Raw genomic sequence first — 20662 nt, 5'->3', positions numbered from 1 at the left:
CCTTCAAATTTCAAATTCTCCATTCAATTTTTACCACTTTCAAGACATTTTCAGCACTTATAAAATCCTTCCATCACTTTTCCTACCTAGTGTCGCATATATTGACCCATTATTGTCACTTTTAATCTCTTTTCACCATATTTAATGGTTGTTTTTGCCAATTTCACCACGTTTACGATTTGTTATGCACATTAATTTCCAGTTTAAACTAATTTTTCCTCCTTTTTAAATTACATTATTATTATTATTATTATTATGTAAAAAGAAGTACATACAGGTATCTTAAAAATTAACGTAATGATCATAGTGTAATAAAAAAAAAGAAGTGTGATTTCCATAGAGAGTGATTGCTACTGTCATTATAGAAACATAGACGATCTTTGACAGCGTGCTTCGGTCGGCAGGTAGTGGACAGCCGGAGCTCACGTCGCTAAAATGGGCAAAAAACAACGGAAAGCCGTGGACGACAGGTACGGAAAGCACGGGGGCCAGGCCGCAACAGTGGCACATAGGCACTGAGCACCGGAACAACTTGACTACTGAGTTTAAACCCCGAACTGGCAGGTTTTTTTTCTCACAGCAGTTAGCGTCCAAAGTGGCTAGCTGAGGCTAACCACGCGTCAACGGACGTGAGTGAGAGCAGGCGGTGTTTAACAAACCGTTTGGAAAACAAAAGAGTGACAGAACAAAACCAAACCGGTCCGTGCCGAGCCGGTCTAAAGGCTCAGGGACGACAAAGGACAGGATTAGCTGCGTTAGCATCCTTAGCATCTGCCTGCTAGCAGCCCCCTGGTGATAAGCAGCACGCGTGCTGATTTCATTGGTGTCAGGCAGTTCATGTTATCAAAGTCAAACTCACCTGAGCCAGAATGATCAAAGTCCAGCTTACTTTAGCCAGGATTATCACTCTGATGGACCACAGTTATCACTAATACTAACCCGAGAGAGAGACTTATCAAAGCTGGGCTTGAATGAACCAGAGAATTTAAAGTCACTCTCACAAGAGCCAGATTCGTCAAAGTCACCTTAGTCAAAGTTAATACATTGAAACTCCCCTGACCCTGAGTTATCTAAGTCCAGCTCACTTTAGCCAGATTATCACTCACTTGGCCCAAAATTATCAGTCTTACTAACCTGAGAGTGGGACTCGTCAAAGCTCAACTTGAGTGAGCCGAAGACATCAAAGTCACTCTCACAAGAGCCAGAATTATCAAAGTCAGACTCGCCAATGCCAGAATTATCAAAGTCACCTTAGCCAGAGTTAATACATTGAAACTCCCCTGACCGAGTTATCAAAGTACGACTCACTTCAGTCGGATTATCACTCACTTGGCCCAAAGTTATCAGTCTTACTAACTTGAGAGCAGGACTTATCAAAGCTCAACTTGAGTGAACCGGAGGCATCAAAGTCACTCTCACAAGAGCCAGAATTATCAAAGTCAGACTCGTCAAAGTCACCTTAGCCAGAGTTGTTACATTGAAACTCTCCTGACCGAGTTATCAAAGTCCGGCTCACTTTAGCCGGATTATCACTCACTTGGCCCAAAGTTATCAGTCTTACTAACTTGAGAGCGGGACTTGTCAAAGCTCAACTTGAGTGAGCCGGAGACATCAAAGTCACTCTCACAAGAGCCAGAATTATCAAAGTCAGACTAACAGACTTATCACGATTAGATTGATCAAAATTTGACTAACATAAGTTATTAACATCAGACTAGTTATTTTAGCCGTAATTCCAGCAAGGTTTGTGTATATCAAACTTAATAAAGTTTATTTGTTTTTTATTTAGAATTAGTAAAGCCTGGATTTAGTGACTGACTAACCTTAGTTCATAGTATACAACAGTTCCACTCACACGAGCCAAATAATCCTCAATTTAGGTGATGGATTTAGTACGGATTGCCTTGTGTGAGTAGGCACTTATTGGCTCCCAGTAATCGGTTGTTGTTGTTGTTGTTTACTTTGTTAGTGCCAAAGACGGCGGGGACGACATTGATGCTCTGACCGCTGAGATCGAAGGAACAACTTCCTCCAAAGAACCGAAAGGGAAAAAGAAAAAGAAAGGAGCAAAGAAGGAGGAATTTGAGTGAGTTTCTGACTGATCGAACATTTAATAAGAGTTTATTGTTAGAACGGGTGTCTGTTTTCTTACACCTTTAGAGTTTGTTCGAATATGTAATTATTCACTGGGAAAAAACCTAATAAAAATATAATATTATTGTGAAATTAAATAAGAATACGTTCAATATAAATAATCTAAACACAGATTTGTTCCTCTTTCCCAATTCTCTCAGAACTAAAACAAATTCACATGTTCAGGTTTCATTTATTCAGGTAACTGTTCTTCAGGAAATTGACTTTGATCTCAGCAGAAGCCTCTGAAGAAGACGGGCAGTTGACAGTCGAAACACGTCAGGAGATCAAAGTACATTTCCTGAAGAACAGTTGTCTGTCTGAATAAATTAAACTTTATCATATTATTCAAAAAGAGCCTGTTGGAATTAAAACAGATTCAATTTAGAACAATGACCAACATTGAGTTAACCTTTAAAAACGTCACAAAAGAAACGCAAATCTATGTAAATCTGCTTTCTGTGCGATTAACAGTGAAATTACTGATGTTATTTCCTCCATCACTTATTGATTTAGGACAACAACCTGACTTTTTTTTTTTTTAAATTTCAGTACAGATTAATCCCTTTATTACAAAATCTTTTTTTGGAACATTATTTTTTAAATTTATTTGAATCTAAATAAAAAAGTGTTTGTTTATTTGACAGGGACAATGTACATGCATAAACATTACAGTAAATGTACCAGAGTTCTCATCAGTTTTCATTTCAATAAAACAGGACCATTGAGTCAGACCAAAGACAATCTCTTTACGAATGAGTTTAAACTTTACTCACAGTCCTAGAAATGTATCCCGTCAGTTTTAAAGTTTATTTTTATAAAAAAAATAAAACATTTAAATGTATACGTATGCACATAAACACAAAATAACTGACACAAAAGGCGATTAACACAAAATTAACATAAGTAAAAGGACCTCAAAGGCTAATTATGCTGATGCATTGTTTACTGTTACTATTAAACAGACAAACATAATTAAAAACACACCATAACATAAAATCAGACAAATACAGTCCAAAACAGACAAAAAAATCTGCAAAGGAACAAACAAACAGAAACAGATGGAGAGAAAAAACAACAATAGTAGGCCTACAGACAAGCAAACAAAACCAGAGAAGAAAGAAGACAAGAAACAAAACCAAAATAACAGACAAAAGACAAATAATAATAGGCAAATAAACAAACAAAACCAAAAACCAACAAAAAAAAGCTAAATAACACACACTCGTTAAAACTAAATAACAGATGCACAAAAAAATAAATAACAGACGAACAAACAAAATGGACAAAGAAACAGACAATAAAAAAATGTATGAACAACAAACCTGACACAAATTATTTGACACTCTTCACTTCTAAACTAGTTTGTCTTGTTTTAACACAGAGAAACCAATAAACTGTTATTAAATTAGAACTTCCTAACTTGTCTGATGCTTGTCTTTTAATTCCCTTCGTTACTCAGATTGATTTGTTTGTTATAAAAGTGCTGATTGGATGACGTCATATGTTACTGACCTTTGACCTCTGTCCTCAGTGAAGATGACCTCCTGAAGGAGTTGGAGGAGCTCTCTCTGGAGGCTCAGGGAGGAGCCGCTCACAAGCCAGAAACCACAGAAGAAGGAGACGCCGAGCCTCCCAGAGCAGAGAAGAAGAAAACCAGGAAGGGAAAAAAGGGTGGAGCCAGTCTAGAGGAGGAGGAGGAGGATGATGAAGGCCAACAGGGCAGAGGCAAGGAGGAGAAGGTGAAATCATCTAGGATTAAATTACCCTGGTTTCAGTTAACCTGGCTCACAATCAGTCTAAGTTTCTATGACTTATTATTATGTGTAGTCTGTTTATTCTACTTTGACTTACTATTAGCCTAAGTTTAGTCTCATATTGCTTCATATTCGTTTTAGTAACATTTTAGAGCCTGTCTTCCGCCATCTTTAAATCATGTGATTGATGATGTCACAGGTCCCCACTGCCTGTAAACATCCCATTGTTTTCTATTTGAGTGAAACATTCAGCCTGATTTTTAGATCCTTTAGCAGCTTTTTCAGTCAAAAGGCCAGTTTGTGCTGCTTTAGGTTGCTCTAAATAATCAGGAAAAGTTAAAGATGTCGATGTAAACCTCTTTGGTTTACCGAAAGAGGATAAAAATTGTTGCGTCATCAGTGATTTCAAAATGGCGGAATACAGGCTCTAAATCTGTAAGATAGTTTCATTTTTAAAAGTTAATGTAACAAATATGGTGCAAAATAAAATAAACATTTCAAAGGTTTTAGGCCACATTTGTAAAAACAGAGGCGCATCCCTTTAATGATTTAACAGTTAAACCATGAGCATCCCTAGTAGTGCTAATCAAACAAGTCCTAAAAGATCTTGATTAATTGTAGCCTAGCTTAATGTTGATCTGCTCCTTGTTGTCAGGCGCCGCTCTCGGACTCGGATGACGACGGCAGTCGCACCAAAACAGAAAAGAAAGGAAACAAAAAGACCGGGCCATCGAAAGAAGAGCAGGACGACGACTTAGAAGAGGCGGAGTCAGACCAGAACCCTGAGCCCGTGAAAGACAAGAAGAAGAAGAAGACGGCTGTGGCGGTGAGCGACGACGAGGACGACGGCGGTGAGTTTAAGATAAAGACGGCGGCTCAGAAGAAGGCGGAGAAGAAGGAGCGCGACAAGAAGAAGAAGGAGGAGGAGAGGATGAAGATAAAGACAAAGAAGGAGGCGGAGAAGAAATCGCCCACCGAGCCCCCCCCCACTCAGGAGGGGCCTGAGGAGGCGGAGCCAGCTGCAGAAGGTCAGATCTCATGACGAGGTTTACACCTGTTTACAAGAGACTGTGGCTGCGTCCGAATAGTCGCTCCTATCTCCTTGCCTTTCCACTTTCCCATAACCCCTTGGATGACGTCATGGGGTTAAGGAAAGGTGTTAGGAAAGGGACATCACGTTTGTTTTGACAATCAGACGCACTTCCGCTGAGTGACGTAATAATCTGATGGCTGCGACGGTTAGTGGCGTCTGCCGTGGTGAAACTACAAATTTCCGAAAATGGACTAAAAGCACATTCATAACACTTTCCGCTGATATAATCTAAAAAAAAAAAATCACAGGTTTGAATGTAAATCAAAGGAAAAGAGGCTACCAGGCTACGAGGAACAGAAGTGAAACTAAAAGAACGTCACATTGAGAATGGTTGCTGATACTCACCCTCCACTCAGAAATATTAATTATGTTGAATAAAACATAATTTGGCTAAATTGATCCCTTTGTTCTGAACAACTGTTTTGTCAGTCATAATCTGATAATATGGCTTACATATAATTAAACATGGGTTTTAGATTATTTAAAGTTGTTCAAAGCATATTATTGCATTGGTAACATTATCTTCGACTCCGTCCCTTGTTCGTCATTGTGAGTTTCCGTGACCTCTAGGGTGTGCGTGTCCCTTTAAATGTTGTCACCGCAAGGAATTGTGGGTCAGCATTATCTCCTGTTCTCCTTTGGCAAAGGATGCTTCAGTGTTTCCTAGGTTAAAGGAGGTAAGAAAAGGAAGCATTGAGCCTCTTATCCTGAGCTTAAAGAGAACTCGGACGTTCTTTATCGTGGCCGCCACTTAAACACATACGGTGTTTAAGGAACAGTGGATAGGAAAGGAGATAGGAGGGACTATTCGCAGCCTTTGTTTTAGCCCTGATTTTAGCTTGTTTCATGATGTTGTGATGGATCCCTCTGTGCTGTGTGCAGATGAGGTGGAGGGCGAGAAGAAGAAGAAGGACAAGAAGAAGAAGAAGGTGGAGGAGAAGGACAAAGAGAAGGAGAAGAAGAAAGGGCCGAGTAAAGCCACAGTGAAGGCGATGCAGGAAGCTCTGGCCCGGGTGAAGGAGGTGAGGCCTTATGGGTAATGTAGTGCTAAATTGTTGGAGTGTTTTCATCAGTGAACCGAGGAAGCTCCCATTAGGCTTTGTATTAGATGAAAAATGAGTCTGTGATTAATCCTGGAGCATGATTTGTCATTGAACTATTCTAGACAACTTTGTTACAAAATGGTAAAACAAAATGACAACCAAAGTAGCAGATCAAACAAAACAAACAAACAAAAAAGTTCTGCTTGATTTGAATTCAGACTTTATCATGAGCAAAAAAAAAAGTATGAAATTGTTCTGCCCATACTTTGCTCAGAATTTAAGATAGAATAACTGCACATTATTTATAATAATAATAATAAGAATTTTTTACATTTCTCAATAAAATGCAAATGAGAACGCTTAGTTTCACCATACTAATAATAGTGCCAGTTAATATTCACAGTCAAAAATCAAAGTTAAAGTCAAAGTGCACCTTTTTGAATTTCAAACTACTCAAACAGAGTAGGACTCGTGTTTCAATAATTGCGCAATATTCATTCATTCAATACGTACGTTCACATCAATATGTCAGTGGTGACCAAACTCCATAGCCATTGTAGCGGCAATCAGAAAAGTAACAAAACTGCTCAAAACGGAAAGTGTCCGACTGACGATGATCTGTTCATTATTATTCATGATCTGATTTGAGGAATTCAGTTATTTTCAGTGTTGCAGCCCACTATGTAAGCGTTATTGTGGGATGAGTGAACATGTGTTATGTTTAAACGTATTAAAATTTATTTTAAAACACACAAAGGTGTTAAAATGTGTTTTAAAAAGATGTTAAAAACATAGGATGTAAAAATATGTTTGAAAAAGAGGTTAAAAACATACAAAATGTTTAAAAAAAAAATAAAGATGTGTATGATATTAATTGTTGAAACCTTGTTTTGAGCCTGCGTGGAACGTACAAAGTATCAATAACATTAATAAAAGTAATAATAATTACCTCTCAGTAAACAAAAGAGGTTTACATCAATTTTTTTTTTTTACTTTTACTGATTTTTAGAGCAACCCATTGCGGCACAAGTTGTCATTTTGACTGAAAAAGCTGCTAAATGATCCTGTATGCTTCACTCCAATAGAACACAATGGGCTAACAGGGGCTCTTCTCGTCATCAATCACATGATTTCAAGATGGCGGCACACAGCTCGTACAACGGTAAAGTAGTCCCATTTTTAAAAGTTAATAAAACAAATGTGGTGCAAAATAATGCGATTTGTTAGGCATAAATCTTCTAATAAGGACATTTCAAAGGTTTTCGGCCACATTTGTAAAAACAATGGAGGATCCATTTAAAGGAAGTTTGGGATCACGGGAATAGTTTTAAATAACTATGAAATATTAACTTGAGTAACTTTTAGCAGTACAAAAACGTTTTCAATATTGACCTTGTTTTTTAAACCCAAACAAACTGCGATACAGTGACATCATGAACCGGAACCGGAAGTACCACGCTCAATATCGCAAAGGAGCCGTAATAATAACGGTTACACACACTCAACCGAGACTACTTCTACTGATTGTAAGAGGTGGTAAATTAACAGATTGGTGCTAAATCTAAAACATAATTTATAACATAATAATAAAAAAACAATATCATAAATTAAATAATTTAACATAAATATAAATATAAATAAAATACATAAATAATCCTGGATGTAAAGGAAAAAAAGTCTTTGGGATTTACCAGAAATTTCTGACATTAAAATGGGGTCAAAAAAAGGTTGGGAAGAAGTGTCTGCACAGAAATTAAATGTATTTTTCATTTAATTTCTGTGCAGACACTTCTTCCCAACCTTTTTTACTGCAGGTAAAAAGGAAAATTATTTAAAAAGTATAAAACTTGGTAAAAATGTCAGATCAGAATGTTTTGATACCCCGTTCATTAAAACGGTTTCTGCAATCAGAAATATAAAATCAAAAATGATTCCTGATAAGCTGACAATAAAGTTAAAATGTAATAATCCTCTTGTTTGTGATGAGCTTTCATTAAACAACTGATCGATGTGTTTCGTCTTTGTGTTCAGGAAGAGGAGCGAGCGCGTAGAGAGGAGGAGGAGCGGATACAGAGGGAGGAGGAGCTGGAGCGGCAACGACAGGAACAGGTACGTCCAGCACTTCCTGCGATGTCAGCAACCGCCTCCCCCATCGGCTCACCTGCCACCGCTGCGTCCTTTAGGAGCGCCTGGAGCAGGAGCGGCGGGAGAAGAAGAAGCAGAAGGAGAAAGAGAGGAAGGAACGACTGAAGAAGGAGGGCAAACTGCTGACCAAAACTCAGAGGGAAGCCAGAGCTCGAGCAGAGGCTACGCTGAAGCTGCTTCAGGCGCAGGGTGAACAAACACACTAAACTATATCACAATAAACTACTCAAAATATTACAAAATATAGGAGAACCTCAAATAAAATTAAGTAAATGGAAAATTACCCAAAAAAATGATAAATTACAGTTGGTGACACACAAATATCACAAAATCTCAGTAAAGTTGCTGTAAATTGCACAAATAATACAAAATACAGAAAAATGTACTCCACAAAATATTATAAAACTTTTGTAAAATTGCAATAAAATACATAAAAATATCATTCAATACAGGAAGAATTATACTAAACCAATCAAAAACATCACAAAATTCAGGACAACTTCAAATAAAATAAAAAGAAAGAATTACCCAAAAAAAAGTTAAAATACAAGCATGTGACACCCACAAATATCACAAAATCTAGTTAAAGTTGCAATAAATTACACAAATATTACACAATACAGAAAGAATGTACACTCTACTACACAAAATATTACAAAACTTTGGTAAAATTGCTATAAAATACACAAAAAAATCACAAAATTACACTAAACAAAAATGTTCACAAAATTACATTAAAATACAACAAAAATGTTCACAAAATATAGGTAAAATTACAATACATTTAAGAAAATGTATAAGAAATAAAATACATTTATAAAAAGGATTACATTAAATCAAACCAAATTAAGCAAAAATAAAGTTTGCATTAAACTATATGGAACTTTTAGAACATTAGAATGTACTTGTTATGGCAATTTTTATATTCATCATCATATCGTCAAATGTATGTTCATGTGTACAATTTGTCATCTTTTAATACATGATGACTCCATTACTCTTTGCACTTTTGAACAGCTGAATCATGTTAGATTAAACAGTACAGATCGTATTGTACTCAGTGCAACACAGAGTCTCTGTTGAAGGCCAAAACTCAAGCTCACATGCAGATATACACGAACGCACACACTATCAAGGATGGATAAGAGTGGCGCCCAATCTTCCTCATAATATACACATCTTCATCATCCTCAAATATTTCCACTGTTGGGCATCTGACTTCCCCCTTCTCCTTACCTCAGGGTGGAACATCTTATGTTATCGGTATAAAAGCTTAAGCTGTGAAACTGTTGGACAGTTTTGTCCATCTTTGTACCTTTTTTTTACTTAGTTTTATAATAAACCTTTTTTATAAAATCATCAATGCTTCGCCTGGACTCCATCACTCAACCAGAGCAATAAATCATGTCTCCAAATGAGGTCAACCGCAAGTTTTGCCGTGACATACTTTAAACAGGAAACTCAGCTAGAAAAAAAAAAACAATCACAATGCTGGGTGAGGTTAGTCTGACTTTGTTGAGCTTGACTTTCAGGCGTGGAGGTTCCATCCAAAGACTCGTTGCCAAAGAAGAAGCCAGTTTACGACAACAAGAGGAAGAAGAAACCTGCCGCTCACAGCCCTGAAGGTGCCACCCACTGTTTACTCTAAAATTACTAATTAATTATAGTTATAACCTTTACTCCTTTATTTTCTTGATCTGGAGAAACCTCAGTGGTGACCTCACCCACCCCGGACACACCGGAACCAGTTGCCATGGAGACAGAGATGAAGGTAGCGGTGGAGGAGCCAAGGGAACAGCCAAGTAAGACAGAATTACAGCGGCTTGTATTGTTATTGGTTGTGTTACGCAGCGCTTCTCAAAGTGTGTGGTGCGACCCCCTGGTGGGGAATGGAGGTATGACGGTGGGGTGTGAACTAACGGGAGGAATCTTCTCAAAAACCTTTCCTCATTAACAATAACGATCAGTAACGCTGAACAAAATGATTACACACAAAGAAAGTAATAATGAAAAGATAATTAAATTATTGGACTGCCTTAGATATGTGACTGGGAACAAAATGTAACATGGAACTAAAAAGGGCAAAAATAATGATTTATGTCAGCAGCTTTTTGCCACAGATTGTTTACAATGTTTCGTTATTTCCTGTATTTTTGACTACTGCTCTTTTAAATTAGTATTTTATGCAGGTGATTAGTTTAATTTAGTTTTTGATTTATAAATAAAATTGTAATAAAATTATTCCATCTTTGTTAGTCAAATAAATTTGAAAATGTGTTATTTGTCAGGATTATTTGCAGATGAAAATTCACCTTTGTTCAAAATGGAGAAAAACCCCCAAAAGTGTATGAGAACCACTGTGTTACAGCATGTGTCACCGCTTTGTTGCTTTTTGATATTTCATTTCACACCTGTTGTGTTACGCCGCTCTACATTGTTACTTCACTTTGCGTTGTCACATGTTGCGTTATGTTTCCACCGCAATGTGTTGCCTTATGTTGTTGCCTTGTCGTTTTTGTACGTTACACCCCTTTGTGGTACGGCTCATTGCTTTGTGTAATTGTGCGATACGCCTCGTTGCCTGATGCATTGTTTTTGCGTTCCTCAAAAGCTGAGTATTTAGTCGTGTGTGTGAAAACGAGAACAAAGCTCTGCATTCTCTTGAAGTTTTTAGAAAGCGTAACAAAGGCGGTGAAGATGATGACGTTTGTGTTTTCCTGCATTCAGCAACGAAGCCGGACGCCGCCGTCGACGACTGGGAGGCCATCGCCAGCGACGAGGAGAAAGGTGAGGCTGATTGTGCCCAACAAACAGGAAAGAGTAGAAGAAGAACAATGATGTAGTTGATGATCTTCACTTGTGTTCATCAGAGCTGAAGAAGGTTCACATCGAGGTGAAGGAGGAGTCTGCTCCTCCTGAGCCACACGCCAGCGAGGGGGAGGAGGACGACGACGAAGAGGACGAGGAGGAGGAGGAGGAGGAAGAGGAAGACGAGAGCGAGGAGGAAGTGAAGGAGACTCCGCGGGCGCCTCCGACCAGGAGGAAAGTGCTGAGCGAGGAGGAGAGCAGCGAGAGTGATGACGAGGACGGGATGACGAAGGAGGAGCGTCTGTACGAGCGAGCCAGGAAGAGGATCGAGGTGAGAAAATTAATCAATCATTAAATCATCAATAACCGATCACATTCACAGAATTTCCTGTAGTTTTGATTTTCTTTGGTCGTCAAAACAAACCAAACTCAAACATTTAGTAATTATATCTGTGATGAGAATATAACATTTTCTCACCAGCTGCAGAAGAAAGTAAGAAACTTTTTCACGACTGTTACCTGTTTGACCCCGCCTCCTCTGTGTCGCCATAGAAACGCAAGGCGGACAACATGAAGAACATAGACCTGAAGTGGCTCCGGGCCCCGGTGGTCTGTGTGCTGGGACACGTGGACACGGGGAAGACCAAGATTCTGGACAAGGTCCGTCCCACACTTCTGTTGACTTTTTGTTTAAGCTTTGTTTGTGCGTTTACTGTTTGTCTTTAGTTTGTAGGTTTTTGTTTGTTCATGCCTTTAAGTTTGATTATGTCTTGATTCTCCTTTTATCTTTTTCATGGACATTACATTTGTCTGTTTGTGCAGCTGCGACACACAAACGTCCAGGACGGGGAGGCCGGAGGAATCACGCAGCAAATCGGAGCGACGAACGTTCCAAAGGAAACGATCGAGGAGCAGACAAAGATGGTTAAAAACGTAGGTAGTCATACTCCGATCGTCTGGTTTTTTTTTATCTGTGCTGTTTGTTTACTTGTTTGTTTGTTTGTTTAGTTTGACAAAGACAACCTGAAAATCCCTGGCATGCTTATCATCGACACACCTGGACACGAGTCCTTCAGGTGAGCCCAGGGTTGATGTCAATTGCATTTTTCAATTACAAATACATCTTTAATTATCCATGTTCAATTCCAACTTCATTACGATAATGGTGACGGCATTTTTTTCCAATTACAATTATTATTTTTCCCCTGAAAGTCAATTACAATTATGTTCTCAATTGATAAAGTTCAATTGTAATTAATCACAATTACTGAGCCTTTAATAAATAAGCCCATAAAACTCAACCTTCCTCTTGTGTTAGCTTTATGTTAGCATCTCTTATGATAAATCAAAATAAAAGCTACACCAAAAAATATTATCTAATTAATCTTTCATCCCAAGTTTTGCATTCAATTTCATTTTAAATTAGATTTCACATAATTTTCCTTCCAATTACAAGTTCAATAATCTAAAATCAATTACAGATCAATTATGATTGCAGCAGATTTTTCATAGTACAATTATAAGTACACCATTATTGTAATTAATTGTCAATTACACGATTGCAATTTTAATTGACCCGTGACATTTAGATCTACAATTTAACATTTAGATTTACCACTTATATTTATATTTAAAGGTAACATTTAGATTTTATTTAACATTTAGATTTAGATTTAATATTTAGATTTAGATTTAACATTTAGATTTAACAGGTCAGTTTGACCCATGCCTTAAATCAGCTGTAAAATACATTAAAAAATATGATCTGTCATCTAATTAGTTTTTTATCTCTTGGTTACCTTGTTAAACTTACTCAACAAGGAAATTATTTGTTGTCATATTTTTGGTGTGGTTTTTATTGTCGGTAAGTATAACCCTAGATTTAAATTTTTTAAAAAAAGAGATAACTGACAGGTAGTGGGAAAACTTCATATGAAACACATTTTATTACCGGTAATTAAATATGCCATAGAACTGGAACACGGTTCCCCAGGTTTGCATTTTTATAGGATTTCCATGCTAATTACAATTACAAAGTCAGTTTTCTGAACTCAGTTAGAATTCAATTATGAATACAACATCAGATTAAAAAAAATTACAATTATAAAATTATAACATCATAATTGTAATTAATTATAATTTACATTGTAATTGATCCCGGACCCTGTTGTCTGTGTCTCCATAGTAACTTGAGGAACAGAGGCAGCTCTCTGTGTGATATCGCAGTCCTGGTGGTCGACATCATGCACGGACTTGAACCTCAAACAATAGAATCCATCAACCTGCTGAAGGAGAAGAAATGTCCGTTCATCGTCGCCCTGAACAAGGTAACACTCACTGTTTTTTGCTCCTCCCTCTTTTTCCAGACGTTATCTTTGGTTCCCTGACAATATCCACATTTACAGTACATGAAAGCTTTAATTCAAAATAAAAGTTAAAACACCTAATTCCAAATGGAAATGGCCATTCCGAATGAAACTTAAATCGGAATTAAGTGGATGGTTTTACAGTAAAATAAGATTGGAACAATCAAGGTGTCTGCTGTCAGTTATTAAAAAGATAAATTGGGGATCGGCAGGTCAGGCTTTTTCAAGATCGGTGAATCGTGATCAGCCAGTTCATGCCAGTATTTAGAATAACGACCAATCTGTGTGTTAACACAGGAGAGAACAAAGAGTTTTGTCATTGTTTTTAGTCATTTTGTGTATTTATTTGTCATTTTGGGAATTTCTGATAGCATTTCATGTATTTTAGGAGTCATTTGTGTTTTTACTATTTCTTGTGTGTTGTGTTTTATTGTCAATCTGTGCCTTTTTTTTTAGTTTTCCAGTAGTTTTGTCATTGTGGGTATTTTTTCTGTCATTTTATAGAGATGTGTTTGCATTGTGTGTTTTTAATGTGTTTGTTGTTTTGTGAGTTTAGGTGGTAGTTTTGTGTGTCTGATGTCCTTTTGTGTGTATTATGAGTCTTTTTTTTTTTTTGTGTATTTTTGGAATTTTTTTGTTGTTGCTTCCTGTATTTTTGTTGACATTCTGTACATTTTGCTGCTGTTGTTTGTGTATTATGTTAAGCTTCATATTTTTTTTCGAAATGCAATCTTTGGTGGATTTGTCTTGGAGGCCACACAGATTTAGACCAAGGGCCCCATGTGGCCTATGTGTCTGTCCTAGTTCTTCTTTCTGACGTCGTTTTTCTCTTATGTTTCCTACTGACGTTGTTCTTCCACTCCTTGATGTTTTTTTTCCTTTCCTGGCATTGTTGTTCTCCTCAGATCGACCGACTGTACGACTGGAAAAAAAGTCCGGACACAGACATTGTCGCAACATTGAAAAAGCAGAAGAAAAACACAAAAGACGAGTTTGACGAACGAGCGAAAGCCGTCATCGTAGAGTTCGCTCAGCTGGTCAGAACTCCTTCTAATAGAATACACAACAAATGCTTTTTTTAGTTTTAAGAAAATGCAGAAGAAACCTTAGACATTTTTATTATGGAATTTTATTATAAAAATACTGACTTTTTACATCTTTTAATGAAAAACTATGGCAAAAGTTGTTCTAAATAGAAAATACAGATTGTTTGTATTCAGTGTTTTACCTCAGTGTTCCCAGTAAGCAGCCCTGAGGAACTCCACGCTCTTCTTAAATCTTAACTTTATGTCCTTCAGGGTCTGAACGCCTCCTTGTTTTACGAAAACAAAGATCTTCGGACCTTCGTGTCGCTGGTTCCAACGTCGGCGCACAGCGGCGATGGGATCGGAAACCTGATCGCGTTATTGGTGGAGCTGACTCAGACCATTCTAGCCCGTAACCTAGCGCACTGCGACGAGCTGCGCGCTCAAGTCATGGAGGTGAGGGACCCATTTCTTTTTCTCTCTGTTTCCTGCTGGCGCCGCCGGTCTAATAAGGACTTCCTGTCCAGGTGAAAGCACTTCCTGGGATGGGAACTACGATCGACGTTATTCTGATCAACGGACGTCTGAGGGAGGGAGAGACCATCATCGTAGCGGGGGTGGAAGGACCCATCGTCACTCAGATCAGAGGGCTGCTGCTGCCCCCGCCTCTGAAGGAGCTGCGGGTCAAGGTGGGATCCCTGATGTGATAATAACAAAGTTCAGTTTCTAAGGTTTAAGACGCCTTAGACCACGTGTGTCAAACTCATGGCCTGGGGGCCAAATCCGTCCCTTTGGAGCATCCAATTCAGACCATAGCAGAAATTAAAAATTACAGAAAACATGCATCATTGTGTAAATGAAACTCAACAATATTGTAGAGAGTTTTTGCGGTCATTTTTAAATGTTAAACTGTTGAAAAAAATTCAAAATTCATACAAAATCTTTTAATTTTCCTCAAATTATTCCACAATATTTCCTTTAATTAAATAGAAATTGGTCACAAAATTTAGGAAATTTAAAGTGAACGTCCTGTTGGTACTGATAGCTATCAGTTTACGGTTAGATATTGTCGGTTTCTTACATATTTTGTATTATATGTATATGTAGAAGTGCAAACAAGGGCACAATAATGTTGAAAATTCAAATTTTCCCACATAAAATCTATGCCCCACTTCAGATCAAACTGCTTCGTATTCGGCTCCCTGAACCAAAATGACTTCAACACTCCTGCTTTAGACCATCAAATAGTGTCCCACAGCAGAAAGTAAAGTATAAAAAGACTGAAAAAACATGAGTCATTGTGTAAATTATTAAATAATTCAGTCCTTCTTCCCAGTCCTTCTAAATACACAAAACAATTAAATACCCCAATATTTAAATCCCTCGCTTTTATCACATGACTGCTGTCCTTTTAAATCTAAAATTGTTCAACTTATTGCTCAAATTATTTCACATAATTTCCTCCAAATTAAATAAAAATTAGTCATTAAAGAGAAAATCCTGCAGAAAGACTGATCCTTCACTTATTGACTTCATATTTGGCCCCTGAACTAAAATAAGTTTGACACCCCTGCCTTAGACTTAAAATGTCAGTGTTTGTTGTTCAGCAGGTAAAATAAAGTTCAGCTCTGATGTTTTGGTCGGTTTTAATATTTTTGCAGAGTCAGTACGAAAAGCACAAAGAGGTTTCTACGTCTCAGGGAGTGAAGATCCTCGGTAAAGACCTGGAGAAGGCTTTAGCGGGGCTCCCCCTGCTGGTGGCCCACAAAGACGACGAGATTCCTGTGCTGAAGGTGAGGCGGAAAACTTCTGTGATTTGTCAAACCAAACGCTGTAAAATGAAACGGCCACGGGCTTCAAAATAAAAGTCGTCAGACTCGGCGGCCTCAGGCCATAAAACGCTACATGGTGTTTTATTTTGAAGGAACCGGAAGTATACATGACAAAGTGAGTTGACGCAGTTATTTCATTTTATTTTTTAAAAGGTAAGATATATCAACATATTGTTTGATTAATAAATACATAGTTAAATGAAACATTGAACATATGTAACCCAGTGGTTTCCAACCTTTTTTGGATCGTGACCTCATTTTATATCAAGAATTTCTGGCAACCCTAAAGACATTTTTTCCCAGATATTTTAATACTATATTTTATCAACTACTACTTTATTATTATTAAATACATTTATATTTGACAAAGTAAAAGTATACAATACAGTTGTTTAAGATTGTGTTTTAATTTGTAGCAGAATAATAATTTTTAAAAATATTTTTTTTTTATTTATCAATTACTAAACATTTCCGGTGACCCACTTTAAACTCCAAGCAACCCCAAGGTTGAAAAACATCATCTTTACCTTTAAAAATAAATAGAAAATAACAGCTTTCAACTTTGCTCTCTTATCCGAAGCGACACATATTAATGACTACATGTGTATTTCCGGTTTCTTCAAAATAAAATGCCTTGTCATGTTTTTAGGTCCAGTTCACACTGGTTTGATTCTGGTTTCAGGACGAGCTGGAAGGAGAGCTCAAACAAACTTTAGACTCTTTTAAACTGGAGGAAAAGGGAGTTTACGTTCAGGCTTCAACCCTCGGATCTTTAGAGGCTCTGTTAGAGTTTCTACGAACGTCCAAAGTCCCGGTAAGTTATTTTATATAAATATATATATAGTTATGACAGTTTGTAAATATCAAACACTAATGTGCTGACCTCTGACCCCTGCAGTGCGCTGGTGTCAACATTGGTCCGGTTCATAAGAAGGACGTGACGAGAGCGTCGACCATGCTGGAGCACGACCGTCAGTAAGTCACGTGACCACATCATTTTCACGTGATTAATCATGTTTTATTGATGAATGTAATGATTGATGATGGCGTCTGTGCATCAGGTACGCCGTCATCCTGGCGTTCGATGTGAAGGTGGAGCGCGACAGTCAGGAGATGGCCGACAATTTAGGAGTCCGTGTGTTTTCAGCGGAAATCATATACCATCTGTTCGACGCTTTCACCAAATACAGAGAAGATTACAAGAAGGCCAAACAGGACGAGTTCAAGTACGTCTCACACTTCACTCACACACGCACCAACAACAAACGCTTTAAACTGGACTAACAATTATCACCATCATAATCATTATCACGGGTGTCCCGATCCAATATTGATACCAGAAATCGGTCCGATATCAGCAAAAAAAAAAACAGAAAATTATACCATCATATCAACCTGCATCTAAAACCTCAGATATAAGCATTCTAATACTTTTTATTATTTCAGTTTTTATTGATTTTATTCAATTGTAAGATATAGGATTTATCCTCAAGGCTGCAAAAGGGTCAATTAATGTCATTTTAACAAAATTTCAGGACATCCCACGCACTTCGGTCTTCAAAAATTCAGAAATTTTTACCAGTTGTTCCTTAATAATTCAATAGGCACATTGTAAATTTTTAGTTTGATGGGATGAGATATGGCCAATATCTTTGTTTGGTTTAGTAATACAGCCCCACCTACTCTGTCAGAATATACAAAGAGATCTGCTATATATATCTGGTGGATAGGCCAGCTCCTCAAAATTGGAAAACAGTTGTATCAGGACACCCCATCAATAATCCATAACTGTTGAGACAAAAGGTTCTTTTCAGATGATTTTCTCTCCTTTGGAAAAAATGAGCACAGTTAGAAAAGTGTTCCTTTAGTTCCTGCTCCGACTACACGGTGGCGCCGCTCACGCATTCTTTTCCCTGTGTTTGCTCTTCTAGGAACATTGCTGTGTTCCCAGTGAAGCTGCGCGTCCTGCCTCAGTTCATCTTTAACTCCAGAGATCCCATTGTGGTGGGAGTGAACGTGGACGCTGGGATGCTGAAGACGGGAACGCCGCTCTGTGTCCCCGGCAAAGGGGTGAGACTTAAAAGTCAATATACGAGAGTTATTAGTTGGTCGCAATATTGAGACGGAGAGGAAATTTTTTTGTCATTATGACATTATAAATAACTTTTTGTAAATGTTAATGTTAAAAACATGCCACTTTGTAATTTTTATTTGTTTATTTTAATCGTGTTTTTTACACAAAAAAAAATTAAATGGACACAACAAATGAAAAAAACACTTGCTTTTTGTAGCTGTTTAGATCAGTCGACTAATCAAAACATTTGTTGAAAGGGTGAGTGGCTAGAATATTAGTCATTAGTGGCAGCACTAATACATAAAGTGAGAGTCTCAGGTTTTCCTTTTAAAGGGAACATCCACTGTTTATGCAAATGTGGCCTAAAACCTTTGAAATGTTCTATGTCTAAAAAACACATTATTTTGCACCACATTTACTTGACAGTTTTAATGCCTGTGTTCCGTCATCTTGAAATCACATGATTTGATGATGTCACACAGCCCCACTGCCCGTAAACATCCTATTGTTTTCTATTGGAGTGAAACATTCAGCCTGATTTTTAGATCATTTTGCAACTTTTTAGATCATTTAACAGCTTTTTCAATCATTTAGCAGCTTTTTAGATCATTTAACAGCTTTTTCAGTCAAAATGATAACTTGTGCTGCTTTGGGTTGATCTAAATAATCAGGAAAAGTTAAAGATGTCAACGTAACTCTCTTTTGTTTATCAAAAGAGGATAAAAACAAAAAAGATCAATGACCGCAGGAGGCGAGAACCCCTGTGGTGACAGATTATTTCGAGTCACAACTGAATGGAGTGGCGTTAAGTTTTTTTGTTTGTGTGCATGTGTCTCAGTTTGTGGACATCGGCATCGTCACCAGCATCGAGGTGAACCACAAATCTGTGGAAGTGGCTAAAAAAGGTCAGGAGATCTGCGTGAAGATCGAACCCATTCCCGGAGAGTCGCCCAAAATGTACGGACGCCACTTTGAAGCCACCGACGTCATCGTCAGTAAGGTGAGTCGAACGTTGTGGGCGGGGCTTATGTTTTTTGCGCTCCACTGACGAGCTTCGTCGTTTGTCCTGCAGATCACGCGCTCGTCCATCGACGCCCTGAAGAACTGGTTCAGAGACGAGATGCAGAAGTCGGACTGGCAGCTCATCGTGGAGCTGAAGAAGACCTTTGAGATCATCTGAGGGGGCGTGGCCAGAGCAGAGGGGGCGGGGTCAGAGCCAAGGAGCTGGACGAGGCCTGGACGAGTCAAAAAAAACCAAGCCGTGAAATTTCCTGTGACAAAGAATATCTGAACTGCTGCTGTCAACAGTGACACACACATAGATATATGCTAACACACACACATAGATATACATAATTGGATACGAACGCACACACTTACACACACTCCAACGTGCCTGTTCTTCATTATTTCCATAGTATTTCTTCTTCTTCTCTGCTCCGATTGGTCAGCCGCTGCCTTGAGTCTCAGAAACCGCCCCCTTTCGTTAAGACTAACCAGCGCTGATCATGTGATCGGAACAAATCCTGGATTTATTTTCCTCTGTTGGAGCTTCAGTGAGGATGAGCTCATGGACTCTGAGGAGTCGTGTGTTTGCGTGCGAGTGTGAGGAATGTGTGCGTATTTGCGTGTGTGCGTGTGTGTGTGTGAATGAGAACGAGTGATTTTAAAACGTATTTGCTGAATCTGCTGATGTAATAAACTTCAATGGTTCAAAGAGAGCATGTTTTTCTAAAGGTTTGTGACATTTTGTTTTCATTCTGCAAAAAAATATTGGAACTTTTATTCTGAAGGGGATTATTTGCACAGTTTGTAATGGATGTTGTGAAATTTTGTGCAGACTAAAAGTAAGTGGAACCAGTGGAGAAATCTACATTAATCAATTCAACTTATTAATATGGCAGGATTGTCCCTTAGGTTGATAGATATATGGATAGAATGTTTAAAAAATTAAATATATAGAGCATTGAAATATCCATCGAAAAACTTTAGATAATAGGTATTTAGATGGATATGTGTTTAGATAGATTAATAGGTGGTTAGAGGGATATTAGAGTGTGTATATATATATATATATATATTAGGGTGGTGAAAAATATATATTTTTAAAATTCTGTTGATCAGGTGTTCTCAACCTTTGGGTCACAAGACACAAGGAAGGGGTTGCCAGATGCCTTCAAGAAACATTTTTTTAACAATTTGAGGCCAATTTTGCTTTTTTTTTTTTTTTTTCTGCAACTGCACCCAACTTGCCATATTTTAACCTATTTTCATCACTTCTTGCCATATTTTTGCTCATTTTAATGCATTTTTTCTACAGTTCTGCCACTTTTAAGCCAATATTGACACTTTGAACCCTTTTTAAACTTTTTCTGTCTGGTTTGCA

At 37.8% G+C, this 20662-nt stretch overlaps 1 protein-coding gene across 1 annotated transcript; it reads left to right on the top strand.

The window, feature by feature from the left end:
- Positions 1 to 341: 341 nt before the first annotated feature.
- Positions 342 to 19997, top strand: eif5b (eukaryotic translation initiation factor 5B). The gene is made up of 25 exons (XM_028468725.1): positions 342 to 470; positions 1970 to 2086; positions 3668 to 3875; positions 4546 to 4918; positions 5866 to 6005; positions 8058 to 8135; positions 8210 to 8360; positions 9704 to 9796; positions 9875 to 9973; positions 10899 to 10958; positions 11042 to 11310; positions 11532 to 11639; positions 11802 to 11912; positions 11988 to 12055; positions 13165 to 13306; positions 14251 to 14382; positions 14644 to 14826; positions 14898 to 15059; positions 16032 to 16163; positions 16885 to 17016; positions 17101 to 17177; positions 17264 to 17428; positions 18134 to 18272; positions 19115 to 19276; positions 19349 to 19997. The coding sequence occupies exons 1-25, from the start codon at positions 436 to 438 to the stop codon at positions 19454 to 19456; spliced, it is 3444 nt and encodes a 1147-aa protein (XP_028324526.1). The 5' UTR covers positions 342 to 435; the 3' UTR covers positions 19457 to 19997.
- The last annotated feature ends 665 nt before the right edge of the window (positions 19998 to 20662 follow it).

The sequence above is a fragment of the Gouania willdenowi genome, chromosome 2, assembly GCF_900634775.1.
Source record: "Gouania willdenowi chromosome 2, fGouWil2.1, whole genome shotgun sequence".
Classification (NCBI taxonomy): Eukaryota; Metazoa; Chordata; class Actinopteri; order Blenniiformes; family Gobiesocidae; genus Gouania; species Gouania willdenowi.
The sequence above is the reverse complement of the archived record's forward strand: the minus strand, read 5'-3'. Positions and strand labels throughout refer to the sequence as shown.